This window comes from Aplidium turbinatum, chromosome 16 (genome assembly GCF_918807975.1).
Source record: "Aplidium turbinatum chromosome 16, kaAplTurb1.1, whole genome shotgun sequence".
In the NCBI taxonomy this organism is placed as follows: domain Eukaryota; kingdom Metazoa; phylum Chordata; class Ascidiacea; order Aplousobranchia; family Polyclinidae; genus Aplidium; species Aplidium turbinatum.
This window is the reverse complement of record NC_137487.1, coordinates 17174526-17196765: the sequence shown is the minus strand read 5'-3', so window position 1 is coordinate 17196765 and position 22240 is coordinate 17174526. Positions and strand designations below refer to the sequence as shown.

The window sequence follows — 22240 nt, the reverse complement described above, 5'->3', positions numbered from 1 at the left end:
CTTACTCTAAGGGGGGGGGGGGGGGAAACGTTAATAGGCCATTTTCTGAGGCAAATTTACTAAACAGCATGTTTTGGCTGCAAATTTTACAGGCATTTTAAGAGAATAGATGTAAACTTTTTTATGCTGAATCGTTTCTAAAGGTTGCTTGAACTGATAATTGTATTGTGGCCAAGTTACACTTTTTGTTTGTTACAGCTGAAAGCTAAATCATTTTAACAGCGAGAGCTTTAGGGCTAAATCAATATTTTTTCTGCGTTGTTTTGCGAAACGAAAGCTTGGCTGGTCTGTGAAAGTCTGAGCTATTTCATGGAGTTCATTTTGTGATTAACCTAGTTTCGTTTTTAATCTTTGCAAAACTTTGCTAAAATTTGTCAGGTATTTTAACTGTTTACTTCCCATTGTGGATAACTTAAATTTTTTGAATTTATGATTTCATAATTGCTTCATTAACAAATTCTATTGTAACTGTATCTCCATACCCTGTCTGCACAATTGAAATTTACAAAGCTATTGCAGAAATCGTGATGGTCATATGACTGAAAATCTTCATTTAAATTTATGTGCCGAAGTCGTAAATTTTTTCTGAGTTTAAAATCTTTACAACCGGAAATGACGTAATTGCAACTCAAGACTATTCGCCATCAGCAAAATCGACTATGCAGCGCAGTCAGTAGGCTACGAGGTTTATCGGACAAAGTTATACTCCCATAAACAGAGATAGCGTTATTGAAATATGTATTTTGTTCGTTTGCTTTGTGGTAAAAATGCAATTGCAAACAGTAAGTAGAAGCCTATTCCTAAAAACGTTACTTAGAAAATCTAAGAAACGAGCGCGAAGAACATAGACAGTAGAAGATTACCAAGAGTTTAATTAAAAATGAATATTCCAATAAAAATAAAAAAAATACAGTCAAGTCTTTCTGCTCACAAGTTGAATTTTTTTTTTATTACAGCAAGGTATGAAATCAAAAGTTGAGCAGCACGGAACATTTAACCGCCGTTATGACGTCATCTACTCACGATGTTGATTGCGGTCGATTGTTCTTATGATGTCAAATCGAATCCCTCACTTGACGCGTGTAAGTTTTTTGCATTCTTTACGTACGGTTTTGTGAAGTAGGATGGCGCAACGGATAAGGCGTTGGCTTTCCAATAATGCAAACCTGGTTCGACTCCCAGCTTCAGCTGGTTGTTGAAAACGCCGCTCACATCTACCTGGGGTGTAATAAATAGGATGGGCATAATTCCTGCAGGAAAGGCGGCCGAGAGAAAGGAACTGGCCACCTTACTCTCCTTAGTGCCGAAAGCTTGGTACACTCAGAATCTTATCTTTTCATACTCGACACTTGAATCAAGTATGGGACGGACCATCTTTTTTTTTTTGTAAAGTATTATGTAATATAGACAAACGTAGAGTTGACGGTGAACTGCCATCTCTCGCTTGTATCATCAGAAGGCGAATATTACAGCTGGCAGGTCATTGCTTCAAAAGTCAGGAAGTAATTTATAATCTTTGGAAACCATAGCTTACTGTAGGATTACAAAAAGAGGTCGGCAAGCAAAAACCTTCAATTTCAACAGGACACTGGCATGCATAAACACGAACTGTCGAATTTGATGAGGGGTAAGGGGGTTTGGGAGAATTATGTTAATGGTGTTCAGGACCGCCCAAATAGATGATGATGATAAGATATCTAGCACTTTAGGCTTAGTCTATTTTACGAACAAAGTGGCTTGCACCAATTGATGAACAGAACAAGTTAAGATTGTATTATTTTTCCCATTTCATCACGTTCGATCGCAAGGAAACTTCAAGTAATTCCTTGCAACCACCATCTACATTTTGTGCGTCCTTGATGGAAACGAAAACAAACTTTGTTCCTTTTGTAGAGGAGAGTGATGTTGAAGTTGTTCTTTCTCATCTCTCATCCCTGTCTTCTGATTTTCTTTTGACTTACCATAACTATTCTCTTTCACGACAAAATCTAATACTTTTATCAGTTTTCTTATAGTCTTGCCTAAAATACTTTTAGACTTATTTGAATAAAAGCAGAATCATATTCGTTTATTAAAAAGTTTGAGACAATTGGGTAGTAAATTAAATTCACAGTAAAAGATCTCAACACATAGCCTGATTACTTAAATAGCTATTGTCATAATATATATGGGCTTACGCCGGTGGTTGGAGATTTGATAAAGTGGACGGAAAAGCTAAGAAGCCAATCTTCGTGTCCACCTTAAATAGCTGATAAATCAGGAATCCATATGCCAAGGTAGCAAAATAACGTTGAAACTATACAGTAACTTTGGAAACCATGTTCATATGAACGTTATTTTCACGTACATATGTAAATAAAATAGTGTGGTAATTACGTTGCAAAACGGTCGCAAAGTGTAATAATGCATAGCAACCATTGCGCTACATTTTTAATGTAAATTTTCAAGGTCACTTACTTTTCTTCGATTATGTGCTGACGGCAGTATAGTCAAGATTAGATCTCAACACATGTTATAGAAATAATAAATAGCAACAGTTTTACGTAGGACTGTTAAGAGGATAGTTTGATGGCAGTACCAGTGCAAAGTCCAGATCCTTTTACAAAACATCTCTAACCATATGTATTTGAGGAAAGAGAAAATACTGAGACGTTTATCAAGAAAAAGGGCAGTTATTAAACAATGAAGGGCTTGTCTAAAAAATACACCTAAATGGATGCAAACGCATTGCCGGTAGGCTATATCTCATTAAGACTACAAACAATACGCGATATGTTCTTCCATTTGTCGGCCCCCGGTAATTTCAGGTTCTTATGACCATCCTGGACCGGGTCCAAAACCTCCTGGACCCCTTGTCAACGGTACTAGGCGTGTGAGTGGCATAGTGGTAACAGTATTGCAAATTCTTGAATTAATGATGTCAAGTAACAATTTTGCACATAATTATGCTTTCACCCACATGGCTTAATAACTGTTTGTTTTCTAAACGATTTGTGCTTAAGGCTCTGAGCTGGAAGAATTTGTAAACAGGTTGAGGTACTATTGGTCTACCTCTGCAGAGCACTTTTTCAAAATCGATTAACAAACTGTATCGTTGGTAACCCGGGTGATAGTTCAATCTGCGAGGAGTAGTCGGCTCTGCTTAGGGCCGTTAAGAGGATAATTTGGGCCTGGTACCAATGAGATCCTCGAGCCCTACATCAAGATACGTTTAAGAAAAACGCACAATATTCTAAAAGTACACGGTGGTTTCTTCAAGTAGCCCTTTGCAAAGGTTACGATCCCCTAAAATCACCTCGGATCAGGGTCCAAATGAACCCCCTGGACACTCTTGTTAATGTCACTGGCTCTGCCAACAGCAAAATAAGATCAAGGCGAAATGGTTCAACTAAGTCTGTACATACAATCGATGGTATTTGAGTTGCTCAAATTTGCATCAGTTCAAGTGGGATGGTGTTTCATAGGTTTAAATTTCTTCTTCACTGAAATGTTGACTTTGTCTTTGAAATGCTGACAAATAAACTTTGAAGGCTAAACACCCGTGCAGCTCGTGTGCTACCTGCAGCCGACCGGATGCCTCGCTGGATAGCTGGAAATGCTCTTGGTGTCAGGAATGACTGTGATCCAGTGCTGCTGCATGTTTACAGACTTTCCCAAAGCTTCCGTGAATTTCTTCTCATGTAGATTTGGCATTACCGATGCGGTCAGGCATCTTTCTTGATAGAAATTGATCGAAGTAGACTTTGAAGTTTTCAAACTAATATCAGGCTTCGGTTGACAGGAGGTAGTCTTCTAAGAAAATCTGAAAATAGATAACGACAGGTCTAATAGCAATAATATTACGAAAGTAGTTTGAGATCAAAATGATTGGATCACCTGGTCAATCAAATCAAAAAGTAAGGAGCCCGAAGTGTAGAAACATGAGTTGGAATAGACACTTTGACTTTTCTACTTTTTAGTTATTTTAAAATACATTTGAAATAGGCTACATGTAAATAATTTTTAAGGTAACCTTAAAACAACTTGCAATACATTTAGTGCTGTATTGTATTTGTGTTTTTATATCTTTTGTTCACTTTGCTAAAAACTAATTATAGTTAGGCAAAATAACTGTTAGTTTCAACTAATTTATCTGTAGCCCATAGCTACACCTGGTCACTCAGTTTATACATTATAGTTACGTCTTATAGATCCATCCAAAGTTTTCACTTTTCATTGGGTTCTTTCTAGTTCTTGTGCAGCCCTTTCCAGTAAGCTACTTTTCGATGCCATCACTGAATATTGAAATGTTGAAATCGCGCAACAATTCGATATTCGTTGAACCGTCATTTAAAAAAAAGACAAAGAAAAAAAATGTTATTATTGCATATAAAAAGCTTTCTAAGATTTAAATGTCAGGGACTTAATCCTCTGTACGACAGGAGCGCATTTCTACACTGCTAGTGCTTCTTGAACACAGGGGTATCTCTTACACCGTGTACTCAATACAGGGGTGGGCTACTTTTTCTTCTCAGCATTGCCTCCTGAAAAGAGACCACATTCATACAAAGCCACCTACTTGTAAAAAGTCAAACGAGGGTCTTTGGTTTGGTTCCCTGTTCCAACACTTTAGCATCAAGTCATAAAGGGAATCAGGACATGGGGGGTCTGGAGGCCTCATCGATGGCCTCGGCATCCGATAACCCGCGTTAAGAACTTTAATAACTTCAGATTTGGCAATTCCTGAAGTGTTTTTAAAATATTAATAGACCATTCGTGCTGCAAATTTGCATTGCACCTTAACAACTACTGGTATCCTATGATAGGCTCTCTGTTTTAAAAGTACTTACGTGTGCTACTATTAGCATGTCGTTTGCTTTGTAGCCTGCGAGGGTATTAAGCTAGTTGAGTTTGTGGCCTACTTTTACACTGAAGAACAGAATTAGTAGCTATTCAAAATTCAAATATGACATGGCACCCTTAAATAAGGTGGTTTGTAAGCATCATATTGGCATTGCGTTATATCAGTTGACAATAAACGCTATATTATTTAAGGAGACGAAATAGCAAAGAAATTGGCGTCATGCGTCACTTAAACAGCACAGGGGCGTAGCCACGTGGTTTGGGAGAGCAATCCCTCCCCCACCAAAAATGGGTTTTCAATTCTATTACAACGTTTTAATAACATTGTATTCTATCTTGAATGACGTTTCATAATCGTTTGGGTGCATTTAGTAGCTATATTTTTAAAAAAACTCTTTATTTTAAATATTAAAATGTTGCCTTCCCCCAAATAGTTTATTTTGCCACCCTAAAAGTTTTTTTCAACTTATGTCACAGAATTAACATCTAATGAACTAATTAAATTTGAAAAAAAATGTAACAAATTTGAAAAAAAAATTGAAAAAAATTGTTTAGTTTAAGTGTGGTTACCGGTGTACGGAGACCTCCCTTTTGTTATTATCTCGGTCAGTAGCACACCAAAGCTCCAAACATCTGACTTGATTGAAAAGCGGCCATGTTGGGCTGCTTCAGGGGCAGTCCATTTGACAGGAAACTTGCAATCTAGAAAAACATTCCGTATCTAATATAGCAACTGATGATTGTGATCGTTAGAATTGTGAAACTGTGGCTGCAGTTGTCTAGAGTCTCTAGACTAGACCAGGGTTTCCCAAACTTGTTTAAGCCACGGACTACCATGAGTCTTTTTTTGAACCCAAGCATGTCATGTTCAATTGTTCTGCCAAATTAATGTGGGGGCGGGATAGTAGCCTAATATACGCTAATAGGCAGGACCGTTGAGAGATTAGTTTGGGCCCAGTACCAATCAGATCTTTGACCCCTAAGTCAAGACAAAGAAAAGCGCACAGTATCCTAATAATACGCGGTGATTTCAAGTTCCTGGGCCCCTAAAATCATCCGGGGTCCAACAATACCCCTTAAACCCTTTAAAAATACCCCTTGGAGCCCCTTTGTCAACGCTACTGCTAGTAGAATTGTAGATAAGTTGCAGTATCTAACTATAAAATGCAACTTTAAGCAGGGCACTGAATGCCAATTGCTTGCAATAGCAATTGCGTGCGTTACATGTTCTTGTAGCCTACCAAGTGCTGTGTTACGGTAAACCGGTTGCAGAGCATTGAAACAGACACACGTGAAGAGCAGCTTGCCATGATCAGCATTTTATACGATTTTTACTTTATAGACGATTCGTACCTGTACTGTTGTACACATCATCATCACTAATCAATAAACGAGCCAAACCGAAGTCAGCAACTTTACAGATCTGTTTGTTTCCTACTAAAATATTTGCAGCTCGTAAATCACGATGAATGTATTTTTCCTTTTCTATGTATGCCATCCCTTCAGCAACCTACAAAATAGATTGATTGGTTTATTTTGTTTTGCAATATCATAGCAGCTAAACATTAAATGACACAACACACATAACGATCATAAGTAACAACGGAGGATATTAAATGCACACTGCACCGTTCAAGTATGCAAACGCTAAGTGAACTACAAAGGGAAGCTGCGAAGTGACCATGACGGTTTTCGAGTTGACCATCTACCCTTAATCAAGTCGATGAGAAACATTTAATATACTTTTTCTGATACTACATCTAGACTATAATCTACACTAGCAACAAAAGCCAAACAGAAACGAATTTTCGTTCATAATGTGCCAACATACAAAGCTCAGTATTAGATGCTGATATTCAACGATAAAATGCTCAAAGAGCAAAAATCCACATTAGCAAATTGCACTACAATCGTATCAAAATGATGCAATTAAATAGTTTTTGTAAAGTTTCTTAAATGTATTAAAAGAGTTTTTTTTTCATATTTACCAATAGTGGTAGGTTTAAGCTAATAACTCTTTCGCGTGAGCAACTAAGCGTGTAGCCTATGTTTCAAAGTACGTAACTAGGACATCCTATGCACTTGATGGGACTTTTTGAAACAAAAAATATTTTGCTTTGCCGCATTACATTATCCTTTGTTTTGTTTCAAAATAAGCCATCCAGTCACAGACAACAACCTACCTGGGCTGCCATGTCAATGCGATCTGCAAAACTTGAGTAAGCTCCTTTTCCTTTTTTTAAATAATCCAACAAGGACCCATTGCACATGAACTCAGTGATAATCAAAATCGGTTCACTGGAAACCTATTAGTGACGAAAACTTTTCATCAAAGAATGTTATATTTTCGTCATGAATAACAAAAATGCACCAATTCATGCCATAAAAATTTATATTATAGCCGAATATAGACTATAGGCCCATGATGTATAAGATCTATATTATAAGCTATGATATATCAAAATCCACAGACCTACACTGTCCCTATTGCGCTAAGTGTTTCTTTTTATTTGAAATAAATCAAAAAGTGTTTTTGGTACAAAATCTTAATTTATATATTAAGAAATAGGCTAAACCGTTGAGCCTATATATTTAAAATTACGATATAGGATGTTGGAATGAGTCGTTACTTCGTACCACGGCATACAAGTTGACGAGCCTTTCGTGACGAAGTGTTTTCATTGTATTGGCTTCTTTTAAAAAAGCCTCCACAGACATTGCGCCTGGCTTCATTGTTTTAACGGCGACATCCAATGACGAATTCCATATACCTAAAAGGAAAAATCACTTTTCTAGTCTTGCCCGATAGCGTTAACAATAGATAATTTGGACCCGGACCAGCAATGAATTTCGGGGTCCGAAATTTTGCAGGGGCCCGAGAAGTTAAAGCAAGCGTTGCGAATATTTTGTTATAGGCCTAGTACGCTACATTTGTTTGGCTGTATCTTGCTTTGGGGCCCTGAGAATGGGATTACTACCAGGCCCAATGTAGCTCCCCAACTGGCCTAGTCTTGAGGATAGGCCTTGAAAACGTAGTGGCTTAACTTGAGATTTTGAGAAGCTGCTTAGCTCTGTATTAATGAATAAGATTAGCCATAGATTGCAACAAACCTGTCCAGTACAACATAAGGCGTGCATGATGCTCTTATATAGGCATGGCCCACGTTATAATAACCTACGGTATCTACAGTAAATTTTTAGTAGCCTACTTATTGTAGCCTACATTAAAGATGCGGTGTACTTTTGTTTGATTATTTTGCTTTGTTAAGTAGTCTATGGTTCTTTTGCGTGTCATGTTACTGTTATGTTACAGAATTGCATAACAAAATACACCAATCAAATCATTGTAGGCCTAACTTACTGTAGCCCATTGAAAGTTAATTTTATGAAAAATTGTTGTGAAAACGTGACCTCAATTACATAAAGAATAGGAGGAATATAAAAGAAGATTCCCTTTGATTGTTACATGTAGGCTACAAGAAAATGTTTTGTTCTCATCCGGCTGCCCTTGTAGGCTATTGAGTTGTGCAAGCCTACAAAAACTTCAGTAGACTTATTGAAATACGTAGGCTATAGACACAGCAATTCAGTCAAGATAAAAATTATGTACGGTAATGTTATTACATAATATTATATGCGATACATTATCATAAAATAGAAAACTAAAGCATGTTTAAAGCCATTATAAAGCATGTTTTATGAGGCTTTCCTAAAGATTGTATTTTAGTAGAGTATTTAGGCCATATATTGTACCTTTCCAGACCTCTCCAAACATACCAGCTCCAAGCTTCGTTTGCAAGGTCAGTGTATTGCGGTCAATCTCCCAAAGATCTGAACCCAGTGTATTTGTGGAAGGTGGACCGGTTGTCGGGTAAGGAACTGTTAATTTGTGACAAAGTCCGCTCGCGCTTTCTGAAACCAAAATTACTTTTTCCAGTTTTGATTAAACTTAATAGCTCTTTAGTACACTCTATGAAAATATCCTCGATAGTCAGATGACTTATTTATTGCATGCTACCCCGCCAACTTAGCGATGTATACCCACCACCTAGAAAGTCTCTTACAAGTCAGAAGTTGTGAACTGAGTAAATCACAGTTAAACAAGTGACAACTGAGCCAGCAACATTTCGGCAAGTGGTTGAAATTGGTAAATGGAGAAAGCAACAAGTTAAGAAGTGGCAACTTGGCATGCCACAAGTCGGCATATTCAGTTTGGCAAGCGATAACCCAGCAAGTCCAATGTTAGATGAAAGTCTCATTTGCTGACTTGGACATTAGCTGAAATGTAAACGCTGAGTTGAAGCACTTGCAGAGTTGTCGCATGCCGATTGAGTGGTCTGACGACCATACCCGCAGACAGGTGCACAAAATGCTGCCCCGGACCTTTGCTGGCTGCTTTAATTTTGTAAACGAAATTCACCATGATAAAACCCGTCAGAACCAAAAGAATGATTTATATTTGCCTTCTGCAACGTCAAACTCTGGTAAGAAGATGCTATGTTTTATTGGAGTGAAACTATGGAATCAAATACCAAAAGAAATACAAGAAAAGTCTTATAATGCTTTTAAATATAAATGTTTATTAAAGAATTTGTACTATGATCACTCCTGAAACATATCATCTGCTTATTTCTCTGCACAGTTTTATTTTTTTATATGTTGCCCTGTGTTACTCCACTGTTAATGTATTATGTAGAGTGCTGGTATTGTGCTATATGTGTTAATGTTCTTAATTTTGGGTCTTTTGTTTAAATGTTTAGGTGGCAGCTGACTTTGGTGACCTTTTGGTCTTTCGCTGCCATCCTTGTTGTGCGAATTATTTGTGTTTATTGTGTTTTTGTATATTTTTGTTTTTTTATTTTTCGCCAACAAAACAAAAATAAACTGAACTGAACAGATACAATTACTGACAAAAAACACGTTTTTTAGAGAGCAATTTCCTACCTGTGGCAACTCTCTCTATGAAAATCTTACCCTCAGACTTATCGTAGCGGATGTCTGGGGCATTCACAAATCCACAACATGCCGGTCTAGAGAGGAATCATAAAATGAATAGCCTACAATTTATTCTCCTGCAGAGAGTCAGACGAAAAACTGCAGCTTCGAGTTACGAGCAACCTTCTATAGTAGGGTGTTTCATTTTTTCACCATTTTTGAAATTCAAAATGCCTGGGGTCCCATCTGGTGGTATTTGGGAAAAAAAGTTTATACCCCAAATTTTTTTCAATTATGACGTCATATTGAGGTGGTCCACGAGGTTTGAAATTTTTGGGCCTCAAAATCTCGAAATTTGGCCGTATCTCCGGAACCGCTCATCATAAATCGACAAAATTAGTATCAAAATGCGCAAAAGGGTCGGTTTCCTATACCTGATGTAGAGAATATTAAAGTCTATCTGCTTCAGAAAAAAAGTTATTTCAAAAAATCTGATTTTCAGTCTATTTTCTCCTGATGAACAGAGATCAGGTGATCAAGATAAAAGTTTTTCTGTATTTTTCTACTCTTGGAAGCTGTTATTGCGTAATAATAGTTGGTGTTAAGGTTTCAGTACTGGGCTTGTCTAGTCTTGCTATCTGGTTAAGCAAAGCCCCATCTTGCATTGCTCCGGGACTCTTCTTGGCGCCGTCCACAAAAGAAATGACATGGGAAAGATATATTTCGTTTATGTGGAACATGCATTAAAGGGTATGAATATCATGACCAACTTTATCATTAAAATAATTGACCAGTCGAGTATTGACTCTGGACTTTTTTCCTGTGCTGAGAGCAGTCGTATCAGCCATGACTAAATATACTTGGGATAGGTGAACTCTGCAAGCCTACTGGATGATGGTGCCAAAAATCAGTTCTGCAGTGACCGACACACTTTTGGGAAAAAATTTAACAGCAAGCACACTTTCGTGCTTCATGCCATTACCATCAACAAGTTGGCCCAAGAAAACGTATCGATCTATTTTATAGACAACGCACCCATCATAACACAACTGCACGGCAGAAGCTGAGTTGAGAACGTTCTCACTTTCCATCAGAGATTTTTCTTTCGTTTTTTGTCGTTGGCGGTATACTGTCGAAGGTGATGCAGCATTGCAGCTACTTGATTTTTTCGAAGAACCGACCTCATAAGATCTGACTGCTGGCGTACCGAAGTCATTCTACGATCAGCAAGTACACAACTTCTATCATTTATGGAAAAAGAAAGTACTTTCTTGTACACTTTTCCCCAAACAGCTGATTTCAGAGGCTCGTATTCCTTATCATCTTTCCAATTCATATCACCATCAGAGTCGCTTTCGCTACTGTGTAGACATCTAACTACTTCATTTCTGTTTCAAACATGGTAGTGCCGATGCTTTGCCAGATTGTATGCCAGAAGTGCTAGGTTTCTCTGTTTGCTAAGCACTGGAAGATCAGCTTTGTTCCATATGCCAACTACATCTTTCAGTAGTTCATCTTTCAAATCTTTGAAATGGGGCATTTTCTTCAAAAACTTAGGATTAGTTTCGGCTACTTTCTTCCTCAAGTAAAAATAGTGACTGACTATATCTGAATTCAGGGGAAGCACATTTCTCTCCAATTTCTTGAAGTTTTGCATCGACTTACTAATACCTGACCTTAATGCCATAATGAGTTTAATGACACTTAATCTAAAGCAGGTGAGCAGCATACCTCTTCCTCAACGGTTACATTAATATTATAATAGCAATACCTTCAAATTACCATTTCATCTCTTGCAAAACGAACAAGGACTATTATTGCGCAATAACAGCTTCCAAGATGGAAAAATACAGAAAAACTTCTTATCTTGATCACCTGATCTCTGTTTATGAGGAGAAAATAGACTGAAAATCAAGTTTTTTGAAATAACTTTTTTTCTGAAGCAGATAGACGTTAATATTCTCTACATCAGGTATAGGAAACCGACCCTTTTGCGCATTTTGATACTAATTTTGTCGATCTATGATAAGCGGTTCCGGAGATACGGCCAAATTTCGAGATTTTGAGGTCCAAAAATTTCAAACCTCGTGGACCACCTCAATATGACGTCATAATTGAAAAAAATTTGGGGTATAAACTTTTTACCCCAAATACCACCAGATGGGACCCCAGGCATTTTGAATTTCAAAAATGGTGAAAAAATGAAACACCCTATTCTATAGCCTACTCGGTATTTCAAATACAATAAGCAGATGACAAATGAATTGCTTTTTCTTACTTTGGTAGTGATCAATTAGGTCCGTTAAAGTTTGAAATTGTACTTTCGAAGTGATGTAAAAACATCCACTTGTTTCCCAGATCCTGTAGTGCCGCACAGACATCTGATTCATTGCATCTCTAATGGCGATTGATAGAGAATAACATCCTAATGACACAAAATTGAAAAATGTTGATGGACGATAAGAACGTTTTGAAAGAGTTTTAGGTTCGAAAGGGAAACGTTTCCGATATTCTTTGCTTTCATCTGAGGCCGAGAGGCCATTCTTAAAATTACACGAACTACAGAAAGATGCTCTTGTAAAATCTCTTGCCTTCATCTGGTAGCTGCAGGCTAAGCTACCACAAGATGTTGAAAATGGAAACCAGCTTTTTCATTTCCAAAGTTTCAGTCAGCAGGACAGCAGTTTGGAAATAAAGCTAGTTATCATTTTCAACATCTTTTGGTTGCAGCCTGCACTAAGCAGGCAGAACATAAAAAGTCTCAGTTTATTCTATACCTAGTGAACAATCTCATCCTATGGTGCTCTCATAGGCCCACAATTTACACCTTGAAATCGAGCTTTACTTGACGCTTGGCAGTATCCATGAACACATATGTCAACAAGCGTCTTGCATTGACAGAGCTTCTTGCACTCGATGAGCATCGAACTGGAGGCCTTTCGTTTACACGTTTCGACCAACCGATTGCGTAACCGACATCTTCCTTATTTCGTATTGTGATTAGTTGCACCTCACCTGGTGATGTTTCGCTAGTCCTTATCAAGTAGCTTCCATTCGACGCCTCATTGTTTATGAATAACCTTTCCGCGTTTCGTCGAGTCATATTTCCCGCGTACCAGCTGAAAAATGAATTAGGTTTGGCCTACTAATAAAAAAGCAAAGACATATTAAACCGGCTGATAGGTTTGCTGTGAAAAGTTTATGTGGTAGCTATGCATGTAACGGTGGGATGGCGCAACGTGTAATTCGCTTACCTCTACTCATGGTGTAAAAAACTGGGTGGGTAGGAAAAGCGGCCGAGAGAAAGGAACTGGGCACCTGGTGGCATTCCGTTGAATGCGAACAACCCCCCCCCCCCCCCCCCTTGTTTTCTCTCACGATTGTGAACAGTACCCAACGCTGCTCTACAGAGAAATGCCTACTTCTTAGGTTTGTGAACTGAACGATTTCGCTGTGATGTTCATAATAAATCAAAGTGAACGTTCTGGATAACCGATTTTTTGTCAAATTGTATAATGAGATACTAACGTCTCCGTCTCCAGTGTTCCTAGAGAAGCGATGTAGTTCTTCGGTACAAAGCCTTCGTATTTGGTTTTTGTAGATTGTACATACCACCAGTCCCCATTCCTGAGATATTAACAAGTTCTCGTTAGTGGCATGCATCGAGCACATTTTTCAAGGTAATCAGCTCATTAGCCTAATAATATGTCAATTAATAGTGCTTCGGCTGCATAGCCGAGTGGTGAGAGCACTGGAACGGCAATCGAAAGGGCGTCGGTTCGATACCGCTCGAGAGCATGCGGCTGTGTCTATGGCAGGACACTAAAAGGCATGTCTGAAGGTGGACACGAAGATTGGCTTCCTTGCTTTTCCGTCCACTTAATCTAAATCTTCAACCACCAGGTGTAAGCCTGGATACGACAAACAATTAATAGTGCGACAATATTCATTATCATCACAGGCTGAAAATGATGATGGTGATGATGAATATTGTGACTTGTTTTGTTTTTTTATTCAACCATCTTTTTTGTCTGTGGTGAACACCCTCACCAAGTCGTCATAAATGAATGAAGATCAATCTTAAAAAAAGACTATCTATTTTTAGTGCATGCTCCGTTTGCCAAATGATACTATAAATACCTGTCACTCTGCAAGGATGTATAATTTTTCACATGAATCACTTCATGCGGTGTTAACCACCGATTAAGATGCGTTACTTACGCTGCTATAAGAGAAAAGACTTCGCCCTTTGTAAACGAAAGATCCTCTGGTGACAGAGCAACATAGTCATACAACGCAACGTATTGGAAAGGAGAATCTGTACAAATAACAGATAATTTTAATTAATTCGTTGAGCATAATTGAAACAGAGATTTTTTTATCCTAAGCACTTGTAGCATGTTTGAACTTTTAAGATCACGATCGAGTAAGTTTTATATGGGACTCGTGGGGTGATAGAGTAAAAAATTTGATGCTGAACGATTATTATCATTTAAAGTGTGCATATTTTGTTTGAAATCTTGAACTAAGCGTAACAGTGACGAATTCGCCGTGCACGCAAGGCATACAGTGCATGCCCTAATCAAATTCAATAAAAGCGAATAAGCTTTTTCCATTAAATATCCTAGACAATTTTATTCTTTTCTGGCAACGAAATAACAGTAAATCAAATGTGTTTTATGTAAAACTAAGTTTCTTGTAGAATTATAAATATAATTTTATGGTAGAACTTTTTCTATATCTTTGAAAGCTTCCCTCAAACAATTTTTCCAAATTATAATAGCTTGGCAAAACTGCTTGCAAAATTCAATCCGCATGACGTGCGTGCAGGTTTACGGAAATACGCTATATAAGAAGTGAATCAAGGCAAATTTTACATGCATATGACTGTGCCTAAGTTATTTTAATCAGGTATTTTTTAAGTTCAGTTAGCCTACAACTTAAAATGACAAATTAAGGATCATAGTAGATCAACTTTTTTCTATTTCGCTCATTAACTGATGTTATGTTAACGTTACTTGCCTTGTGGGAAATGCTGAGCATCACCTGTTGATAGAGTTCTAGAATAATTTTCGGCACTGGTCTGCTGTTTGTCGCGATGAAGCATTACCGTCGCAACGTGGTATGAAGAGGGCCGGGGAACTGTTGGATTTATTTGGTTACGAATTTTTGTTTCATGTGGAAACAAAGAAGAGGAAGGAGGCTCGGATGAAGATGATGGATTTGGGATTCGTACCATCTGCTTCAGGGGCGAAGGTTTTGGAGGAATAGGGGGAGCTTTGTTTTGTTTTTCATGTTTTGATTTAAAACAATTGAACCGTTTCTTCAACATTGCTTTGCGTAAACGAGATGTCTAGCTGGCCACTTCAATGCCCTATAGTTCACATCTTTTTCTGAAAAAGAAAGAAAAACTACATGAAGCAATGTTCATCATATCTAAATATTTGGTGCTGTGTTATAATTATACCATCTACAATAGCCTATACGATGGACCAGTAATCAATGAATGAAAAGTCGTACGTCTTGTGAGATTCAAGAGACGATTGAACGGAAGTGTCGTGGAAAGTTAGCCGACATGTCTGTGTAGCTATCACGGCCACAGAATCCCAAAACAGAACATATTGCTTTGCGGTGGTAAACTTTACCCCGCCAGATTACGTCCGTTCCCATTGGTTCAATGTCTGAAAACGTTCATTCCATGTAAAAAAAAGCTGATTTGATAGTTGGGGGGCGGTTTGTGTCCATGACGAGTAACTGAGTTTTTCGATGCAACGCTATTGAACTTCATTTATTGATTCGAGATGATCACCCCACTCTGTAGCGCACCCAGCATGGGGCTAAGGGGGCTCAAGCCCCCCCCAAACCCGCCACTAAAAATGAAGTTTTTGTATGTTCCTCATTTAGCCTATAAATTTTGCTTACAGGTTAGGTATGAATAAGACACAACAATACAACAGGGCTGAGCATTATAACAATATATTTTACATATTTAACTTAAAAATAGTTTTAACAGTTGAACATTTTCGGTTTAACTTAAGCCCTCATCAGGAATCTGAAAATATTTATAAAAATGCAATAAATTTCAACTTCTTGAAGGTAAAATTACATTAGGAAAAGGCAACTACATAAATAACTACCTACGAAAAAACTTGCTCCACGGGGAAGGTGATACATCAAGTAGGCTAAATGTTGAAGAGAATGGACTCGACCAGCAAATAATTGTTTGTTTAAATTTGAGTGATAGCGTTTGATTAACAGTGCTTCCTAAATTTTGGTGTCAAATTGGGATTTGTCTTTGCGTAAACTTTTAAATGCGTCGGCAGAGAATTTTCGATCAGAGCAAAAAGAACATTCCATGATATGGTCTTTGATGGCACTTTTCTTTAACTCCCTATAAAGTTCAGATGCTCCTGTACTCTCGTGGTCAAATGTCTGGTGGACATACGTACCGATGTAGGAAGCTGATGGTGCTAGTAGCATGAGGTTCACTAGGCCAACTTCTAATCTGATTGAGAGAACGAATCCTGATGTATCGGCAACCGATGGGTTGTGGGCTGTGAGCAGTGGCGTAGCCAAGGAGGGGGGGATTTCAACACCCCCCCCTTTGGCACGCGTGTTACGTCACGATATTGAGAATGATGCTTTCAGTTTCTTTATGTCTTTAAAACAAAGTTTGCCTAATTTTAAGCGAAACTGCATTAAAAGAGCGAGTTTTGCCGACACCAAACATTCAAATATCTCAGCCAGGAATTAGCAACAAGAAAACATAGAGACTTAGTTTTATTTCGAAAAAATGCCGAAGAAAACATGATCTTATCCTTTTGCTATGCCACCAGACAGCACCATTTTACAGGAATATTTATACCCACATTGTTGTTGAAAATGTTCTCAGAATGCACCAATTCAAAGTAATTTTTCAAAATTTTCTGCGGGAGGCCCCCCAGACTCCCCGCCGCTGGGTGTCGTCTTAGGCGAACACGACGTCGGGCTTCGCCCGCCGGCCGTTAAACCCTTCTCCCCCTTCAAAATTCCTGGCTACACTACTGGCTGTGAGTGCCTTTAAATATTAATCAAGGGATGGGTATTGGCCTATTGTCACTGTCACTATTGTCGCAAATCACTCGGCCGACATTTCTGAATTAGCCCCCCCCAAACTTTTTTTCTGGGTGCGCTACTGACCCCACTGCGCCTCTATGCGACACTGTTTGCTTTGCAAGGTGCTGAGAGTAACACATATCCGTCATGCATGAAACGCATAATTGTTATTGCACAACACTTCTTATCTAACATGAAGGCATTAATCTTGCTTGACGTCACCTATAGGCTGAGTCCAGGAAAATTAACTTATAATCACGAAGTAACAGCACGAATGTTTTATATTGAGAACTTCTCGAAACATTCTTCTGTATCGATTAAATATTTTTGTTAGAGAGTAGAAATCAAGCAATCCCGTTAGCTCAGTGGTTACGCACCCGGTTCAAGACCACGCGGCGCTGGTTCGGCTCTCGGGGTGTGCGCTTGAGCAACGCATTTCAGGACTGCTCTCCACTCAGCGGCACCTAGTGAATGGAATAATTCCCCAGCAATCGAAAAACTTCACTCTTCACAAGTATGCGAAACTACATGAAATAACCTATCAAGGCTTTGTCTGTCCGAGGATAAAGATTCAAAACCAACCAAAAGAAGGAAAAAGTGAGAAAATTGTTGTAACGTAGAATAGCTTGTGCACACTGCTTGTAATGCGTTGGCTGCAGCAGTGGTGAGTAATCGAACGTCATGCGTAGGTTCTGCGAAACAACCGACTATGCTCAAGTGCTGACGCAAGCTGCTTGTCTGTTGTCGCTAACGAAAAGCAGCACCTGCCAGCTAGAGTTGAATTGCAACCCTTTCATTTTTATGTCACTATAGCCTACACAGTTCATCGTGTGGGCGTCATTTTTTTTATTTTTGAAGTAACTTATAGCCTGGTATAGGCCAAGCAACAATAAACCTCACGAAGAAATTCAATTATTGTAGTCGTCAGAAGCAGGTTAAAACAAAATATTTTGAGATCTTAATATTATTCCATTGCTAATATCTTGATTAGCATGGCTGGTTGGTTGGTTTTGAATCTTTATCCTCGGACTGACAAAGCCTTGGCGCGAAACCACTGAGCTAAAGGGGCGAACATGGCTCTAGTACAGGGGTGGAAAACCTTTTTAGTAGGCTATTGCGGGCCACATAAAATGAGAAGTAACACAGGCGGCCACTAAAAATATATTGAAACAACAGCTCAAAAAAGGTTCCCCATTCCTGCTCTAGTAAGCAATCGAAGCTCGTGCTTAGTCTTTAAGCTACTGCTTTCACGTGAACACTGATAGGCTAAGCCCACCAAGGTCCACTGATAGTATAGTTTGGGTCCGGTACCAACCAAGTATGTTGGGACCATAAACAAGACACGTTTACAAATAGAAACAATAAAAGAATCGGAAATACTTGCACAATAAGCTGTGTTTAATTTTAGTTTTCGGAATCCCAAAAACGTTCCGGGTACCAGTACCTAAATTTATCGAAATCTAGAGTATCCTACTGCTACTGGACCTCTACAATCGTCACAGGACCTATCACCAAAGCAATTCATAAACGTTTTCACTTTTTACCAAAACAATTCCTTTTTATGGAATAAAAAATGAAGTTGCAGGTTTTAATGTGTTGCATTTCCTTCAACAAAGTAAGTTTGTAAATTTATTCAGTTCAGTTTGTTTTTATTTCTGACCAGCACAACAACAAAAATAATATATGCCAAACATAGCAGAGGTCTAGAAAAAGGTAGAAGCGACAAAACGCTGACGTTATTATAATGTGCATGATACCCAAGCAGAACAATCAGTTTAAAACATGGCACGGTCGCAACACCTTAGACACAACACCATATTTCCGTGTGATATTGGCACGATTGATATTCTGCACACAGTGAGGTTTATAGAAAGGCACGAAAAGGTTACAAGTCACATGATGTGCTGTAAATGCTTGTCACAGTATGCGCTCAAACTATCACAAACCTACTTGCAATGCAGCATTCCTACAAGAAACCAAAACAGCATTGCGTAGCCTACTGCATTTTGGACTTCCACATTGTCAGAGATTACGTCAGTACAATACTTTTCTAATATATCTATCAAGCCAATACAATCGATAGAAACACTTGTTTCATTAATTCAACAACATATTTTTCAATTATTTGAAACGCACTTTAGGTCTCATCGTTGCTTCTTTTAACGGTAAATACTTTCTTGGTAGTTGCTGTAACTTTTAGTTTGGATAGTTTTTTTCGTCTCAGCTTCGTTATATAGATTATTTGTATGGTTGCTTTATGATGTTTTATCTTCAAAAACGCAATAACCTGAGCTCAGTGGCGTAGCCAAGGGGGGGTTTTGGGGGTTACAACCCCCTCCCCCTTTGGCACGCGTGTGACGTCACGATATTGAGAATGATGCTTTCAGTCTAAAAAAAAATTGCCTAATTTTAAACAAAATTGCATTAAAAGAGCGAGTTTTGCCAATACCAAACATTCAAACATCTCAGCCAGGAATTAGCAACAAGAAAACATAGAGACTTAGCTTTTTTTTCCGAAAAATGCCGAAGAAAACATGATCTTATCCTTTTGCTATGCTACCGGACAGCACCATTTTACAGAAATATTTGTACCCACATTTTTGTTGAAAATGCTCTCAGAATGCACCAAATTCAAAGTAATTTTTCAAAATTTTCTGGGGGAGGCCCCCCAGACCCCCCGCCGTTGGGTGGTCAAAACCCCCCCCTTTCAAAATTCCTGGCTACGCTACTGCCTGTGCTATACGACAAGATCAGATGTAATTTCTGATTTGTGTCGTCGGTTTGGAAAAGCTTTCACTTTCATATACCCCTGCTTGACTTTCTAAGACTAAAGGTTAACTAACTCAACTATTTGTTTTCTGCAGGTCAGTTACAGTAGATTGCCCATGCTGTCCTCTTTTTTTTTTTGGTTAATTGTAATTTCCATTCTCGGTAGACATAATTCACATCTGTGGAAGCTGTTAGAAACATATACTCTGTAGCGTTTACCATTAACGACATCATTTTAATATCGTGTCGCGTTTTATTTTGTAAATAATGAAAACTGCTGTAAAGACACATATATCGTAGGCTACGCTACCTCTGTAAACGACGCCACAGCGCTTTGTTTCTGTTTTTTATTTCTTATCTTCCTACACGTTTGAAAACAAATTTCAGGTAAAACGGATTTCCTTGTGTAAGGAAACTTATTGCAGGCTACATAGGTTAATAGACCTACCAATGTTGTACATTTCCCTCAGTGACTCGGTCAGAAAATGTCTCTAGTAGTAGGCTACAATGGCGTAGCCTAGTTGATTTGATTGAACAAACTGTTGCTTTTGCTCGCACTATCCATTTTAAGCTACGTGGTGAAAGCTGAATAAACTGCTAAATATACAATAATTTTCTATTTGAAAGCACGTCTTAGTTTTACGTCGTCTCCATTATTTGAAGAGCCCAGTTCCAAAACCGCTTAGGCGCCACTTTTACCAAAATTGAGTTTAGAGTGTCATTAGGTAGAGTATTACCATAGGTACCTACTATCCATTCCTTTTTTTCCAAAACCTTCTCTTTCTGCTTCAAATTCGACACTAAAAATTGCGTTTTCTTCCAAAACCGCTTACGCGCCATCACACTTTGTTTCCAAAACCACTTGTATCCACAATTAACCAATCATATTAAGCCATTGTATGACGTGACATATCGCTGATTGTTAAACCGTTTTCGTCATCGTTTCGTAATTAGCAGCAGTGTTACCATTTGGCAAATTTCACTACCAAATTCGAGATTTGGCAGAATTTTACGTTGTTTGGCAGTAAATTTTGAGTTGGCAGAACTTTGGCAAACATTTTTGGTGAGTTGACAGTCAGTCTCTGGTCAGTTTGGCAAAATTTGAAATGTGTTTGGTAGTTTGAAGCATCTACTATCTGGCAACACTGATAAGCACTGTTATAGGCTTGCAGCCTATTGTTGCAGCTACCAACGGTGCTCAGACTGCTTAGTAGCCTACTTGAGCTTTATAACTGTGTTTTTTTGCTTTGTTTAAAGTGAATTTGGATTGTGGTGATGAATTAGTGGTGGTCAGCTTCGAAAAATGGTTTCAAAAATTGGTTTCTGTCATTCTGGCAATTTTTATTCTCTAGTTTATTTCCAAAACCGCTTATAACCACATTTGTAATTTTATAAAAAGGCGATTCTAAGGGTCGAATGCAGAAAGGTAGCTCAAAATAAGCCTAGCTTAACGCCAAGCTCTTCTCAGGCAAGCGGAGTTTTAGTCAAGCTCGGTTTAAAACTTGAGCGCGATGCAGAAACTAATTTGCAAGGTCGCTTGGCCAAGCCACTCTTTGAGCTGCGCTTCATAATAAAACTGGTTTTAAGCCACGTTTTTGACGCAAAGTGTGACGTCACTCGACTTGCCATGGTGATTTTTGACAAAGCATGTTGACAGCAACTAGCAAGCATGTAGTGGTAGACAACAATTTGTAGGCTACAAGTAGCAGTTGTTTTTTAACAACATTGTAACTGAAAAATAGCAGTGAACCAAAACTATCTGGAGGTTTGTCAAGGGGCTAAATAGGGAGGGGTAGGCTATTAATAAAAATTAAAAGTATTATTGAAGTCTACAAAATGGCGAGAGAGAGATGATTCTTTATGAGAGCCAAAAAATCAACTAGCAAGTATGAACAAACAGCAACTTGTACAAGTACTGTAGAGTTTTTTCTTTTATATCTACAGAACTTCGTTGATAAAAAATGGTTGTAGAAAGGCAGAGCCTCATCTTACTGAATGTATAGCCATAAAATAGCTTACCTGCATGCTGTAGGCTACTACAGCCTCTGCAGGTATACTTCGGAAATAGTTTTTACAACAAAAACATAAAATTGCCGAAGTGATAAGCATTGGTTAATCATGCATCCAATATTTTGTTTGCTAGCAAGAGGAGGATAACAAACGTTTGTTTACTTTTTACCAGAAAACGGTTTACTTTTTAGCAATAACATACGGTACTTTATGGATACATTAGACTTGCTTGAAAGATTCATTGAAGATGAAGAACCAACGGTTAACTTATCACGCAGGATGATTAGGGATGCACAAAATCCATTTGATTATTACGATGATGACCAGCTTCATGCACGCTACAGATTTAGCAAAGCTGTTGTAGTAGAACTGTGCCAGCAACTATCCGATAGTTTCACAGAGCGAAGTCAATCCCTCTCACCAATGCTACAGTTGCTTGTTACCTTAAGATTCTATGCAACTGGACATTTTAAACTGAGTGATGGTGACTTGATTCAATGTCACCAAACGACTGTATGCCGTACAGTCAGGCCCGTAGCCAGCCGGGGGCCAGGAGGGCCTTGCCCCCCTGGCAAAATCCAAACATTCT

At 38.4% G+C, this 22240-nt stretch overlaps 1 protein-coding gene across 2 annotated transcripts; it reads right to left on the bottom strand.

Annotated features, from left to right (window-relative positions):
• Positions 1-2047: 2047 nt before the first annotated feature.
• Positions 2048-20448, bottom strand: LOC145785050 (tyrosine-protein kinase Src-2-like). Of its 2 annotated transcripts, none has more exons than XM_082596753.1 (13): positions 20379-20448; positions 14800-15170; positions 13999-14095; positions 13306-13404; positions 12793-12896; positions 12056-12202; positions 8596-8754; positions 7480-7613; positions 7026-7148; positions 6196-6352; positions 5413-5544; positions 4559-4722; positions 2048-3802 (listed from the first exon to the last, which is right to left on the bottom strand). In XM_082596753.1, the coding sequence occupies exons 2-13, from the start codon at positions 15107-15109 to the stop codon at positions 3764-3766; spliced, it is 1665 nt and encodes a 554-aa protein (XP_082452879.1). In that variant the 5' UTR covers positions 15110-15170; positions 20379-20448; the 3' UTR covers positions 2048-3763. The 2 variants fall into 2 exon arrangements, with proteins under 2 accessions (XP_082452879.1, XP_082452878.1); XM_082596752.1 differs by having other exon boundaries at positions 20392-20408.
• Positions 20449-22240: the final 1792 nt, after the last annotated feature.

Excerpts from the sequence above, each read along its gene's own strand:
- LOC145785050 (XM_082596753.1), bottom strand. The coding sequence starts at position 15,109 with ATGTTGAAGAAACGGTTCAATTGTTTTAAATCAAAACATGAAAAACAA. Across the intron at positions 8,755-12,055 it reads CCTAATTGATCACTACCAAA|AAAGCGCGAGCGGACTTTGT; the intron begins GTAAGAAAAAGC and ends TTTTGGTTTCAG. Across the intron at positions 7,149-7,479 it reads TCGTCAACTTGTATGCCGTG|GTTTCCAGTGAACCGATTTT; the intron begins GTACGAAGTAAC and ends CGTCACTAATAG.